The sequence below is a fragment of the Pelodiscus sinensis genome, chromosome 14 (assembly GCF_049634645.1).
Source record: "Pelodiscus sinensis isolate JC-2024 chromosome 14, ASM4963464v1, whole genome shotgun sequence".
NCBI lineage: Eukaryota > Metazoa > Chordata > Testudines > Trionychidae > Pelodiscus > Pelodiscus sinensis.
The window spans coordinates 19,207,226-19,222,204 of record NC_134724.1 but is presented as its reverse complement, the minus strand read 5'-3'; the positions used below and the strand labels follow the sequence as shown (position 1 = coordinate 19,222,204).

General features: G+C 42.9%; 1 protein-coding gene across 11 annotated transcripts in view; it reads left to right on the top strand.

Annotated features, from left to right (window-relative positions):
• Positions 1-14,979, top strand: part of ADAMTSL3 (ADAMTS like 3) — a 372,565-nt gene that overhangs the window by 188,704 nt on the left and 168,882 nt on the right. For all 11 annotated transcript variants that reach the window (XR_012895741.1, XR_012895743.1, XM_075897127.1 and 8 more), the window contains exons 5-6: positions 2,139-2,184; positions 11,981-12,217. Coding sequence is in view for 9 of the 11 variants with exons in the window: in XM_075897127.1 (XP_075753242.1) it covers positions 2,139-2,184; positions 11,981-12,217 (283 nt within the window). In the remaining 2 variants the exon portion in view is untranslated. The remainder of the gene's footprint in view (positions 1-2,138; positions 2,185-11,980; positions 12,218-14,979) is intronic.

Genomic DNA, 14,979 nt, shown 5'->3' with positions numbered 1-14,979 from the left:
TGCCCCCCTCCCGGCCACGGACCCCTTAAAGGGGCACGGGCTGGCTATTGTGCCCGTGCCAGGTGCAAGCCTGCCAGCACCCAGCCAGCAGACACTGCACCTGGCACGGATCGAGCCAGCCACCCGATGCCCCCCAGCCCTCCCCCTCTTCCCGGGACCAGGCTGGCGGCTACTGGGAGCTTGCCCGGGACCGCAAGAGGCGAGCACCCGCCTGGGCTAGTGTGGACATCGTGGACCTCGTCCACGATCTCCGCACTAGGCACAGGAAAGTGGCCAGCTAGGGCAGGAGAGCTGCCAGCCTGGCCACCCAGGAGCAGGTGTGCATGAAAATCAAGGGGGTCCACTGAGACCCCCGACCCTGAGCCCTGAGCTTAGAATGGCCGTACTGGGTCAGACCAAAGGTCCATCTAGCCCAGTAGCCTGTCTGCCGACAGTGGCCAACCCTAGGGACCCTTGAGGGGATGGACCGAAGACAGTGACCAAGCCATTTGTCTCGTGCCATCCCTCTCCAGCCTTCCACAAACCTTGGGCAGGGACACCACTCCTACCCCCTGGCTAATAGCACTCCATGGACCCAACCTCCATGACTTGATCTCACTTCCCTTTAAACTCTGTTCTAGTTCTAGCCTTCACAGCCTCCTGCAGCAAGGAGTTCTACAGGTTGACTCTTTGCTTTGTGAAGAACAACTTTCTGTTACTAGTTTGAGCCTGCTACCCATTCCTTTCCTTTGGTGTCCTCTAGTCCTTCTTTATGGGAACTAATGAAGAACTTTTCTTGATGCACCCTCTCCACCCAACTCCTGCTTTTAGAGACCTCTATCCTGTCCCCCCTCTGTCTCCTCTTTTCTAAGCTGAAAAGTCCAAGTCTCTTTAGCCTCTTTTCATATGGGACCTGTTCCCAACCCCTGATCATTGTAGTAGCCCTCCCCTCTCCCAACCTCTCTCTTCCCCTCTCCCACCTCCTTTTCCCAGTCTCCCCCAGTTTTGTTCAATAAAGACAGATTCCATTTTTGAACACAATTGTCCTTTATTTTGTACATCAAGAAAAGGGGCTAGGGAAGGGTAAGTGGAAGAAGGTGAGGGAGGAATGGGGTACGAGCCCCCGATGGGGAGGACTGGGCTGGCTCTGCGGGCTTCTGTGTGTGGAAGCTCTCCTGCAGCCCCCCGATTGCCCCCTCTACCCAGATGGCAGCCTGCGGCAAGTGCAGCCGGGCTGATGGCCGAGTGCTGTGATGTGCCCAGTGTGGGTACTCCGGGCAGTCCAAGCCAGGACTGCTTTGCAAGCGGGGCACCCCTGAGAACTGTCTGTCCGGGGTGGGGGTCGGGACCCTTTAAGCACAGCCCTCGGCTAGCCTGAGACAGCATCTCCACGCTCTAAGTCCTCCTCTGATGCCCTGCCGGCACTGCTTCCGGCCATCCTTAAGCCTGGTTCAGGGTCCACTTAATGTGGACATGCTAGTTCAAATTAGCAAAACGCTAATTCGAACTAGTTTTTAGTTCTAGACGCGTTAGTTCGAATTAGCTTAGTTCGAATTAACTAATTCGAACTAAGTTAGTTCGAACTAACTCTGTAGTGTAGACATACTCACAGTGATTTACATCTCTACCAGCTATTTCAGGTACCTGAACCTATGTGCCTGAGCTGCTAGAGAGGAACACGTAACTGCTCTTGTGGCATCTTTTTGCTTTCTTATCAGAAGTAACTTTTCTCCATGGAAGCAAAGAAATCTGTAGGGAACATGAATTCTGCACATGTGCGATGATGCAGAATTCCTCCAGGAGTAATCAGAAGTAATTCTATTGAAGTCCCTTTGGTTAGGCTTAAAATGGGACATAGGGAACCTATGAAACCTCCTCACAAAGTAAATTTGTCTTTCATAAACTTTGCAATAGGTTGTGATCATAATATAAATGATACCTAACAGGAAAAGCCAAACTGTTTCATAAGGTGGACAGCAGTGTAACCTATTCAGTTCCTAAGCCATATGATGGAGGTTTGTGTTTAAACCTTGTATTTTTGGGGAGAGATTATGTAAGAACTGTACTAATAATATTCCAGCTTTCAAGAGAATAAATAGTTGTAAAACATGCTGTTATTTTAACTATTACTTCTAGTCAAAGCCCTTTTTGTTTTTCAGGAGTTGTGAAGGTCGGAATATACGATACAAAACCTGCAGCAATAACGTGAGTCTAGCCTGTAATTCAGTTTTACTACTTTTCTTATTTCTTCACATCAAATAATATGTATAGTTTCATAAACTTTCATTCTTTTTTGAAATCTAACAGAGGATAGTTTTCTTCCCATTCTGTATTATTGCCCACTGTTAGAGATTTGACTCTACCTAATTGACACCATCAGGTTTTGAATTTACATTTCCTGAATGTACATTATTTTATGGAATTATAGTGCCAACTATGATTGAGAATGTTTTATTTGAATTCCTAGACTAATCTGGTTTTATCCTGAATTAGCTAATGTCTTTCTTGGAGGAGTCATCTCTCGAATGAGGCATAAACCTGAGTTCTTGACCACTTGTGGTCATAAAAGATCCCATAGCACTTTTCACAAGAGCAAGGATGCTAACCCCAATGCCCTTTTCAAATTTCAGTTTGGGTAATTACTACCATTATTTCCTCTGCATTGTTAGGCCCAGATTTTCTTACTTATAATATACAGAATTGTATGTGTATTGCATGCATAATTCTTACAATTGTATAAGCAATTTCAGTGAATGCATATCTGAGTGGATATCTGAGTATGCTGTTGCCATAACTGCAATAACTGCATGTAGAAATGTTATGTGCATTTTTGCACACGTGTGTTAGTGCTGTTAAGTATCTGCCATGTTTCTCCCAAAATTTGCTGCATATCTTTGACTTGTAGTTAGTAAAGCACTGTATTATCCCTCTGAATAGAAGCCTATGTGTAAATGTACTGTAAATTGTTATTGGTTGGTTTCATGACAAGCAGCCAACTCCTACCCTGGTTTACCTCCCAGAGCAATATGACATTGAGGTAATCTCACTTAAGAGAGGAAGAAAGGAGACTACAAAATTAAGACAGAAGCATGTAGTTTTATTATTTAAAAAGATCTCCATTTATGTTTTATTACTGTTAACTTGATTCAGGCCCACTAGTTCTGGGGAAAGGGCAATTATTTTCACACAAATACTCCTTTACCAGTGAGCAGTGCGGTTTTACCCAGTAAAATGCAGGTGATATTTGCAACACTGTCAGCCTCAGCAGCAGGCATCAGTATAATGTGACTGAGGCCTGAAATTGGCAACTACACAGGAGATCTGTTGAATTGCTCCATAGAACCCATTAATCAGTCTACAATATCTATTTTTTCTGTGTTGCCATTTGGCTTTCAAAGTCTGTGAAAGACCAGTCCTAGCACTTGGGACTTGGGCATTCTGACCTGGTGATCAGTGTGACGTTTAGGAACCAGAAGCGACTGGATAGACCCAGAGTCAGTAGCCAGTTTTTGGAGCTGAGGTCAGACAGGAAACAGGAACCAAAGCCAAAGAGCAACCATGAGTTGGAAGCTAAAGATCCTTCATATAGAGTTGGCACCAGAGCAATTAGTCACCAAGGTGACATGGTTCAGGGACAGTACAAGGCTGAGGGCAGGAACCAAGATGTGTCAAAGAAAAAGGAATGAAGTGGGGAGTTAGGTTGCAAATGGCAGAGCTTGTGGCAGCAGCAAGCTGGATTCCTCTTGTTGCCCAGATAACTTCCTAGAGCTCTTTCTGGATTAAATAATGCACCCAGCTCAATCAGGGAGTTCAGAGATCCTCCAGTCAGGCACCACAGGCAGTACCTATAGTGGAGTTTGACGTCTTAGGGCTCCCAATTCTCCCATCACTAGTAGAGTCCAGCAAAATGGGGCTCTCAAGCAACTTGAATTATTTTGCCACCACACCCTAGCTTGTGCTAAACTTTTCACCGCTGAAGCCAGGGTGCTGCCAACAGAAGCTAGTGGACACCATTAGAGTCAACCCCAGTAAATGCAAACATTGGATCCTGGAAATAAAGCCAGTCACTCACCCTTTCGAGAGTATGTCAGTGCTCCTACACGACAGCCAAGACCCCAACAAAGAAATACCATAAGCAGTTTAAACTGTCATAAATAAAAATGCAGCCAGCAAGTATTCAGGCTTTACAATAAGCAAACCACTAAATAAATTATACATTTGGTGCATTCTTTATCTGGATAAACTCTGTGCAGTGTATAAAGAAATAATGCCTTAGCTCATTTGAGCCTCTGTACAGTAACTCTACCTACACACTAATATACAAAACCCTCATAAAATCTATGACTCATCTTGCAAAAGCGACAACAGAAGAAATACAGACACAGCACACAGAAAAGGGGAAGAAACATTTGAGATCCAAATGTGCTCATCTTTATATAATAAGTTGAGGGTTGCTTTACCAAAAGTTTAAGCAATCACAAAGTTAGAGCTATTGCAGGCACTCTGCATTTAAAGAAAGATGCGTTTAAAGGATACATTTTGAGAAGTAACTTCCTTGTTTATAAAACTGAAGGTATTAAAGATTCAGAGTGAATTCCTAGTCCCACTGAAATGAATGGGTGTTTCGGTTTTATATTTTAAAATAACAGGTGACCCAAAGCTGGAACCTTGAATCCGAATCCCTTGGAATATTGAGCTACTTCATAGTCTGATTGCAAAGTCCAAAACTGCCTTTACAATTCTGTATCTGAGCCATCATGTCTGGAAGAAGCTAGTTTCCAGTTTCAGACGTGGCCAGAATCTCTCAAGGATGCTGTTCTTCTGAGCTTTCAGCATATTTGATGGAAAACTGCTACAAAGAGTTACTATTGTGAGATTACCACTTATTTTGTGCTGAAATCTCAAGAGAAGAGCTCATGGAATTTTGGTTCCACTGAATTAACACCTGAACTCCAGTCCTCATTTTACCTTGAATGCAACCATCCAGCCTACATATAATCCAGATCTGACTTTAAAATGAATTGTTATACCAATAGCATTATTTTTAAAATAATACTTTTTATGAGTAAAATTTTAGTTTGAAAATTAGGATTTTATACCAGCTTCTTTCTGTATTAGTAGGTGTTATTGTTAACCACATGAGAAATTCAGCATATATACTACATAAAACTGATTGTCTGCAAATGTAATTTTGCTACATGATACATTACTCCACTAAAAGCTATATTGAGGAGTACAAATGAAGCACAATTTAATATGTATGTGATTTTAATGAAAAGAACAAGAATCATTTTACCAGAAAATTGGTTTCATCTGGATTGCTAATAAAATATCAGTGAATTCACAAAAGTCAAGCACAGTACAGAGGTCCCAGAGTAATATTAATGATATTTCAATGAGAAAATGAGTTCGAACAAAAATGCACGAATTATTAATCTACATTATGAATCTGCTTACTTTGGTTGATCATAACTCTGATATCAGTTACTTAATTCTTTTAAAAGTGCATGTATGTGTCAAACTTTTTTATGGATACTTCAGAGAAATGAGCTATATCACTATTCATTATATGTTACCCAGTGAGATTTTTTACTCTTTCTTAAGCCCTCTGTTTTATATTTCCATTTTCATATATACTGTTAAATTCTAATGCTATCGTGTTCTGTATGTGGAAGTGTTAAAGATAATCCCGTAGTCCTGGTCTACACTAGGGAGTTATTTTGAAATGATAAGCAGAGCATCCACACTACCAAATAACCAAGCTGGTTATTTCCAAACCTGTGCTCCTGCTTTCCTCAGGTGTGACAGGGTGTACCAACCGCGCACTGGCCAGGGGGGTGGAGGACAAGCTTATTGGGTGGAGCAGGTCCCTCCCCCAAGCTCTGCTGGGTAGGCTCGCACTGCAGCCCTAGTATAAAGGCCAGAGAAGCTAGTCAGTTGGGGCTGGCCACTGGGGGGGAAGGAGCTCCTACCCTAACCCAAGAGCAGCAGCTGTGGGAGCAGCAGCCTGATGCCAAATCACGCCCTATGCAGCTGGACAGGAGTAGGAAGCAGCCCAGGGAAGGAAGCCAAGAGGCAGCCTGGTGAGTTTGGTGCATTTCGGAAGGATTCCCTGCTGAGCTGGTGGTTGGGAATGCACCCACCACCAACAGGGTCCTGGGCTGGAGCCTGGTGGAGAGGGCAGGCCCGGAGTCCCCTACCCCTGTGACCCTAAGGAGAGGGAACACTGGTCGCTGGGCCTGACCTGGAGTGACTAAGCTGCCAGGGACTACTGGTGAGGTATCAGTTTGCAGGAGTCACCCCTCAGAAGAGGCGCAGGGCAGGAGGCCCCGTCACATCAGGGAATAACACTTATTTCAAAGTAGCTATTTTGAAACAGAGTTACTGTGGACGTTCTGGTGTGCTGCTATTTCAAAATAATTACTCCACAGAGTAATTCGAAATAATTACTCCCCCGTGCTCCCTGGGCTCTAAGCCGAGGTAGTGCATCCACAATAATAGAGCATGCCTTGGACTAATTTTGAGATTTTCCCCATAGTGGGGACACGCTATTTTGATTTTGTTATTTTGGGAGTTATTAATTCGAATGTAGTTATTTCGAAATAGTTTCCTAGTGTAGATATGCCCCTAGAGAGCTCCAGCACAGAAATTGCTAACAGCTAGGAGCATAGCTGGCCCAGAAGAACAGAGGAGCCCATGGGTACCAGAGTTGGGAAGCCAGTGGTGCGCTAGAGCCTGCGAGGCAGGGAGGCAGCGGAGCTTGCTGTGGGTCAGGAAGCTAGTGGGGCCGTCTAAGTCTGTAGAGTGGGGTGGGGAGAGCCACTGAGTCCGCAGATGGTGGAACCAGCAAGTAGGAGCTGCAGAACCCATAACTAGTGAGGCTGTGAGTGCCTGCAGGGCTGCCACAGCCAGGGGGCTAAGGGCAATGGTGCCAGGTAGCTGAGGAGAGGAGCCCTGCAGAGAGACTAGCACCCCATCCCCAATCTTCCCTGGTCCAGAAAACTCCCTTATTATCTGGGATCAGTCAGGTAACGAGGGAGCTGGACCAGCGAGGACCAACCTGTAAAAGATTTGCTCATGAAAACTCCATTATTAACTTCCATTATGCACAGATAATTCTTATACCTTTGCATTTAAATCCTTTTCTTAGCTTTCACATATTAATCACTAAGCTATGTCAATCTTATTGTACCCCACTCTGAGCATCTTGGCTGACCTTTGAGTAGTTTTAGTCCAATAATCTATCTGTATATCTCTCATCTATGTCCCTGTATCTCTAACCTGTATCTTAGCTCTACAATCATGCTACTGAGGCACTCATGACAGTAGAATCAATGACCTGGGAGCCATATGCAGCTGATTGATAGGTTCCTTTGTGCATACAAAATTTGTATCTGTATCCGCAAAAATGAACCATGGATATCTGCGTTGATATCTGCAGATGTGGATACCAGTGGATGTAAAGCAGATATCCGTAGATTTGCAGGGCTCTACTGATCAGTTGTGTACTCCTGTACTATCACTTCACTACAGACCACCTTTGATGCCTACTTTCTGAACTTCTGAATGTTTTTCTATTCATATCTCCTCTCCTTTTCTTTCTGGCTATTTAATGATCCTCTGCCCCTAAAATTGGAACTAATGTTCGCAAACCATTGTATTTTTCACAACGTATCTTATTGTTCACACTACATCTCTTTCTTCCAACTTCTAAAGTTTCAGAGAGGTAGACGAGTTAGTCTGTAACAGGAAAAACTTAAAAAACAACAAATAGTCTGGTAGCACGTTAAAAACTAACAAAACATGTAGATGGTATAGTCGGTATTTTATTTTTAGATCGTAAGCTCTGCTCTCTTTATATATTTGTACTGTGCATAGCACAATAGGGCCCTGATCTTGGTTGGACTTCAAGTGCTGCTATAATACAAATAGTAAATAATAAATATGTAGTTCTGTAGGGTCACTCATAAGGTGCTAGTTGAGTTTTTAAATTTGAGTGTTCACATTCTAAAGCTGAATGTGAAGCAGAGAGAGTGAGCAAAGAAATGAGCTGCTTTGGTCCCTCATGTCCCTCCAAGTTGCCAAGAGAGAACAGGAGAAAAAAAAGAAATATTTCTCCATTCAAGCAGCAAGAAGTGAGTGGGAGGAAAAAGTAGCTTTTGGGTAGTATTGAGGACCTGGGAGCTACAAAACAACGAGTGAGTGCTATCTTGACATTATGATGTTTATGTCCTGACATTGCATCAGCACCTGGTAATAATGAAATGTAACAACATCATGTCACAGCCCTGTCTAATGACATCACTCCCTAGTTATTTTCTGGGTGTTTGTCTATGCTTCTGGATGATGGAAAAGTGGCTCTGCAGCTAGTCAGCTTGGGTGTCACTACTCTGTAGTCCAACAGGTAACTTCTAATTTTACTCAGAATTAACTTCCATAAATTATCCTTATCCTCTAGCTACCACTCCATTTAGTATGATAGAAGATAATCATGTAGTGCCCATAAAAACTTTAGGTTCTGTCAACTCCTCTCTGCTCTTTAGCCTCTCTTCTGGGGAAGGTAAGAGAGAGTTAAATTCTGTTCTCAATTATAACAGTGAAACTCCTGTGAATTAGCAGTGCTGCACATGAGAAGAATTTGGTGCAGCGTACATATAATCTCACATTTTAGGTACCTCTGCATATTCCCATTTGTAGGAATATGCAGTGACAACTCTCTTGAAGAGTTACAGTAATTGTTAAGTAACTTCTCTTTTTCATTCACGGTGTATTTTCAAAACAAATCTGACCCATAACTGTCAAATCCAGGACTGGGCAAAATATGGCCCATGGGCTGGATCCTGCCCACCACGCTGCTGAATCCAGCCCATGGACACAGCAGGAAGCTTGCCCTGCCTCTGCACACTGCTCAGAAAAGCAGCTGCTATTCCGTTTGTCCTTCAACAGGTGTGGAGAGTCTTCACATGCTGCCCCCATCCCCAACACAATCCCATTGGCCAGTTTCTCCTCCTCCCCTTCTCTCAGGGTTGTATCTATAAACCAACACACATGGCCCTTGAAGCCTGTGCAGGGGCAGGGCATCCAGGGATCCTGCCTGAGAAACCTTCTGGGCTACTGGGTGGGAGTCACCCAAGTAAGTCTTCTGGCCAGAGCCTGCCTCTGGCACCCCAGCCCCTTCTTCCCCCATTCCACTCCCTCCCACTCCTGTCCCCAACCCCACATAATCCAAACCCGTCCTGAACCCATACCCCCTCCCAGATCCTACAGCCCAATCACCTGCCCCATGTCACAACTCCTCTTGCCCTAGGTCACAATCCAAACTCCTGCACCCCAACCCCCTGTCTAAGTTCACAGCCCAAATCCCTGCACCTTCTCCTGCATCCCAGTCTCCTGTCACAGGTCATAACCCCTCCGTAAAAGTAGGAATAAGAAACCCTCCGGAAAAGGGCTTATTTTCCGGAGAATCGTGTCTAGACTGGCGCTTTTCTCCGGCTTATCCCCAAGCCGGAAAAAAGCGGCAGCCATGTAAATGCAAATGCCGCGGGGGATATTTAAATCCCCCGCGGATTTGCAATTCCGACTCGTCTCATTAGCATCCCTTTTCCGGAAAGGGATGCCAATGTAGACGTAGCCCATGTGTTTAAGATAATAGTAAGAGACTGCCTTAAAAGGGACTCAGAAGCAGTGTGGAACTCCTACCCTTCTCCTATAAATCTCTCTTCCAGCTATTGCAAATTGTAGCCAGTGCTGTGAAATGTAGTTGTAAATGTTTTAGTGTTTTCCAAAGAGGATTTAAATCCATCAATCTGAATGGCATTGATGCATTGTTCAGGTGCTGCACTGCTAGCTGACACTTAGTAACAAGTTCCTTGAATTTAGTTTACATGTCACAGTCTTTCAGTTTTATGTCCAATGAAAATAAAATTTTGTTGGACTCCTTCTCACATATGGTATATATGTGTGGTTAGAATTCTTGGAAGAATATGCATTCAGACTAGCATAGACTTTTTGACATTGGACATATTTTTAAATTGAGTCTTTAGTGAGAGATTGCTTGACACACTAATTGTTTTGTCAGATTCTTCCCAAAGTTCTTTTCACATTAATCTATGTTTGCCTTTACAGCTGCCGCTATAATTTGGGTTAAACACTTACATGTACTAAAAATTGTTTATTTAGATGTTTGCAAATATTAAATTCCCTATATTTAATCATTCAACAGTATCTGCTTGGGGAACAAAGAAATTGAGTTCTCCCAATAAAATTTAAATTACATAATCAATAATGACAAACTTGAGGGGTCTGTTTGTTTTATTTTTAAAACTGTTTTCTCATAAAAAAAAAGCATGTCTAGGACTAGGAATCAGAAGTTCTGGTATATACTTCTGAGTGCCACTTGCTCCCTGTGTGACAGAAGGCAAGCCACCATACTTCTCTGTATTTCCCTTTCCCTATTGGTAAAATAGGGGTAGCAAGCCATACCTTACAGCAGTGGTCCCCAACCTTTATGGGCTCCTGGGTGCCCGGGGGCGGGGCCACTCACGCGCCGGGCGCCCGGGGGCGGGGCCATGCGTCCTGGGGCACGCCAGGGCCGGGGCCACCCGAGCCCCTTGTGCCGTGGGCCCGTGGCTTGCGCCGCCGCCCATGCTGCGCGCCTGGGGCTGGCACCGGCGCCGCGCGCCCGCATGTGCCCCGGGGCTGGGGCCACCCGAGCACCGCGCACCAGGCGCCAGTGAGTGTCGCGCGCCTGGGGCCGGCGCCTCCAGTGCGCCACGCGCCGGGGGGCGGGGCCAGCCCGGGTTGTCGGCGGGCGCATACAAATGCCCCGGCGGGCGCCATGGCGCCCGCGGGCACCGCGTTGGGGACCACTGCCTTACAGAGACTGTATTAATCTTCTTGAGGATTGTAAAACAATGAGATCCTTAGATGAAAGGAGCTATGGAAGTATACAGTATTAACTATATTGTAGAACTCATTGATTCAATACGTATTCTTTTAAAGCCAATATTTAACACAGAACCCAATTTAAAGAAAACATTTTATTTGCTGTATGAATCCTTGTAAAAAAGCTAGTATGAGCAGGGATATGAACTTGTGCCAGTGAGGTCACTATAGTGGACCACAAGTTGAATATGAGTCAACAGTGTGATGCTGTTGCAAAAAAAGCAAATATGATTCTAGGTTGTATCAACAGGTGTGTTGTAAGCAAAACTCGTGAAGTCATTCTGCCGCTCATTCTGCCGCACTAGTTAGGCCTCAGCTGGAGTACTGTGTCCAGTTCTGGGCGCCACATTTCAAGAAAGATGTGGAGAAATTGGAAAGGGTGCAGAGAAGAGCGACAAGAATGATTAAAGGTTTAGAGAACATGACCTATGAAGCCAGGCTTCATGAACTGGGCTTGTTTAGTTTGGAAAAAAGAAGAGTAAGGGGGGACATGATAGCAGTTTTCAAATATCTAAAAGGGTGTCACAAGGAGGAAGGAGAAAATTTGTTCCTCTTGGTTACTGAGGACAGGACAAGGAGTAATGGGCTTAAAGTGCAGCAGGGGAGGTTTAGATTGGACATTAGGAAAAAATTCCTAACTGTCAGGGTGGTCAAATATTGGAATAAATTGCCAAGGGAGGTGGTGGAATCTCCCTCTCTGGAGATATTTAAGAACGGGTTAGATAGACATCTGTCAGGGATGGTGTAGACGGAGCTTGGTCCTGCCTTGAGGGCGGGGGGCTGGACTCGATGACCTCTCGAGGTCCCTTCCAGTCCTATTATTCTATGATTCTATGTTAATGTGCTTTTAACTGTAAACTTCATAGCAAATAGTGGATTAAGTAAAATATATTGTTTTAATCCTTAAAGTAGGACCTGTATTATGGGGCTATTTGTTAGGTTAGGTTAAGCCTTCTCTAAGCCAGCTTGGGTAGTTTCTATATAATTCATCAGACACTATGATCACACATGTGAGGTGTTTTCATTTTTTAAATGATTTCCTTTGGTTTGTTTTTAGGACTGCTCTTTGGATGTTGGTGACTTCAGAGCACAACAGTGTTCAGCCTACAATGATGTAAAGTTCCAAGGACATTTTTATGAGTGGCTTCCTGTATATAATGACCCCAATGCACCATGTGCACTAAAGTGTCAAGCTTTGGGGAAACAATTGGTTGTGGAGCTTGCCCCAAAAGTGCTAGATGGTACTCGCTGTAATACTGAATCCCTGGATATGTGTATCAGTGGAATATGTCAGGTATGTCCATATTTGTCTTAAACTTCCTTTGAGGAGATATTTTTTTTCTTTTATTATAGAATTTTAAGGCATGATGGAAGGTACATATGTTTAGGTTTTGCATATAAAATTGTTCTGTTCTGTTCTTGTTTATCTTTATAGGCTAGAATATGACCACTAACATTACTGTAGGCATTGCAGCAGTTCTTAAATGCAACCCGCCATAGAAAGATTTGTCTTCTACTTTTGTACATGACCGTGGATACTGTATTGGTTAATATTTACTGTATTCAGAGCGTGGTTCTCAGTCATCTATCCAACTATGATCTATGTAATCTATCAAAACTAGCTAGTTTGCTGTTCATTAGTATGACCATCACTGTGGCAGCTGAGCAAATTAGATAAAATAGCCCTTGTTTTAAAGGAGTTTTTTCTTCACCTTACCCTTTATGAAATACAAGACTATGTCTAAACTACATCCCTCCATCAAAAGAGGGATGTAAATTAGGCAAATCAAAAGTGAAAATTAAGAGGGTATTTAAATATCCCACACTTCATTTGCATAATGGCATCCGAGCGCTTTTTCGAAAAAGGGTTTTCGATGGCGCTTTCACTTTCAAAAAACCCTTTTTCAAAAAAGTGCTCAGATGCCATTATGCATACTACATCTATCTCCATGACTAGGCCTGGATCAGCAGGCACAGCCTCCTGGCCATCCATAGATATACACATCATTTCTGGCTACTGTTATGTGCATGCCCTGAAACAGTAAGACATCAAGAAGGACTCCAGAACTTTGAGCTACCTTGACAATCCAGAGACAGATCTCTGCCATGACTTATGGATTTGGGTCCAGTGATTCATAATTTCATCCAGACTTAATACAATAGACTTCCGATAATCCGGAACCTATGGGACCTAGGTGGTGCCGGATTATCAAATATGCCGGACTATCAGGAGGTACTATTAGCTGGTTATATATATGCTGTATACATTATATACTGTATATAAAGTGTTCCTAACCCTTTTTATTGTACATACTGTATACAGTATACTGTAATGTTTTAGTTTTTTTAAGCCTTTTTTACCCTTTTTGCTCAGTTCAGCTGCTGCTGCTGGTACCTTGTGACTCATTTTTTGCCGAAGCTCACTCACTAGGCTCTTGCCATTTTGATGTCGGACTATCAGGAGTGCCGGACTATTGGATGCCGGACTATTGGAGTTTTACTGTAAACTGTTAAGACGCTTTTTCTCTGTTCCTTATAAATTGCTTGTTATTGTCAAGGTATTTGTGCACAAACATTGGATTCTTTCTTTAGCCTGCTTTTGCTGCTCAAATCCTTTTGAGATGGCACAATCCAGAATGGGCGTTTATTCCTCAGAGAGAATAAAAATCTTTGCTGAGGTATTAAATGAATAGTTCGAAAGATTTGTTAACTTTTAGTCCTCGATTCATTAGCATTTGAACTTTTTTATTCAATAAGTTTGCCTAATCGATACCATAACTTCTTAAATCTTGAATCATATTTATTGTAATAATATCAGTTGTTGTAAAAGTTGAGAGTGTAATTTTTTTTGGCGGAGGGTAAAATGCAGGTCACTATAGTAAAAGGTAATATTTGGAGACTTCCTCAGAAGCTGACATAAATGTTTCTCCATAGCTCTACTTAAGTAGAAAAAATAAACAAATTGATATATAATCTTCCCTGCAAAACGTGGTTGAATAGTCAACAGCTGTTAAGGAGAGAGACAGCACAAGTTGTGATTCTCCACAGTTGTTGCTACAAGATCAGTCTGTTGACTCCTGACATCTACTTGGCATAGACTGCAAATACCTTGGCAACTGTTTTTACAGTTAACTCATCTAAATAAATATGTCACACTGCTGATGTGGAAATCTTTGTTTTTGTGCCTGGGAGTACCAAAAAACTAGTATGAGGAGATTGGCCTGCCTGATTCTCTTCTTCAACTATTGCTGGTTTTGCTCATTTAGTGTCTTAAAATGTTGGCAAGTTTTATAAGATTTCAGCCTTGTTAACATAAGCATGATTTCACTTCCATCTGTTTTCATATTCTTGGGTTGATCTGGTTCACTAATTCTCTCATTCAACTCAGATCCTTGTATACTTTCTCTTCTTAGTATAGTATATATTTACTGTAGCATTAAATCAGTGTTGCCCAGCTTAAATTCTCATTCAGTATATGTACTTCATTTAACAGATGGATTTAAACTAAATTAAGCACTTTACCAAACAAAAATATGAGACCACAAAACTGCTCTCTGGGTAAGAGAGATTTGGTGCTTCTGAGAGATTAAAAACCTAAGAGAAAGCAAGAAGGAAATCTTCTTGGGAAAATGATTAAGATAGTATGAGGGCTGCTTAAGGCTCATCCCAGCCAAACCAGTCAATCATGTCTTAGTTTGCCACTGCCATGCTCCTGTTACCAATGAAAATTTCTGGAGCTCTTATGTTAAACAGGAATGAGTCAAAGGTTTGCTGTCAGGAGGATTTTCACACTTAACTTTGGATATTTAGCAGGTCTCTGCACATGAGCAGAGCAGCACTACTACTACCTTTTTTCTTCCTATAATGTATTCCTGCTGTGTCCATCTGGGTGCGGTAGGTCTGTGGGCAGGGAGGTTTTAAAAAAAAAAAAGAAAAACCTGCATGTCAGAAACATGTGGTCAGTATTTAACCAGTGACAATCTCTGTACAAAGGCCAACCCTTTCAGTTTAATTTTTGTGCATGTGGTTTGTTTGTCTTTTTTTTTTTTCATTCAT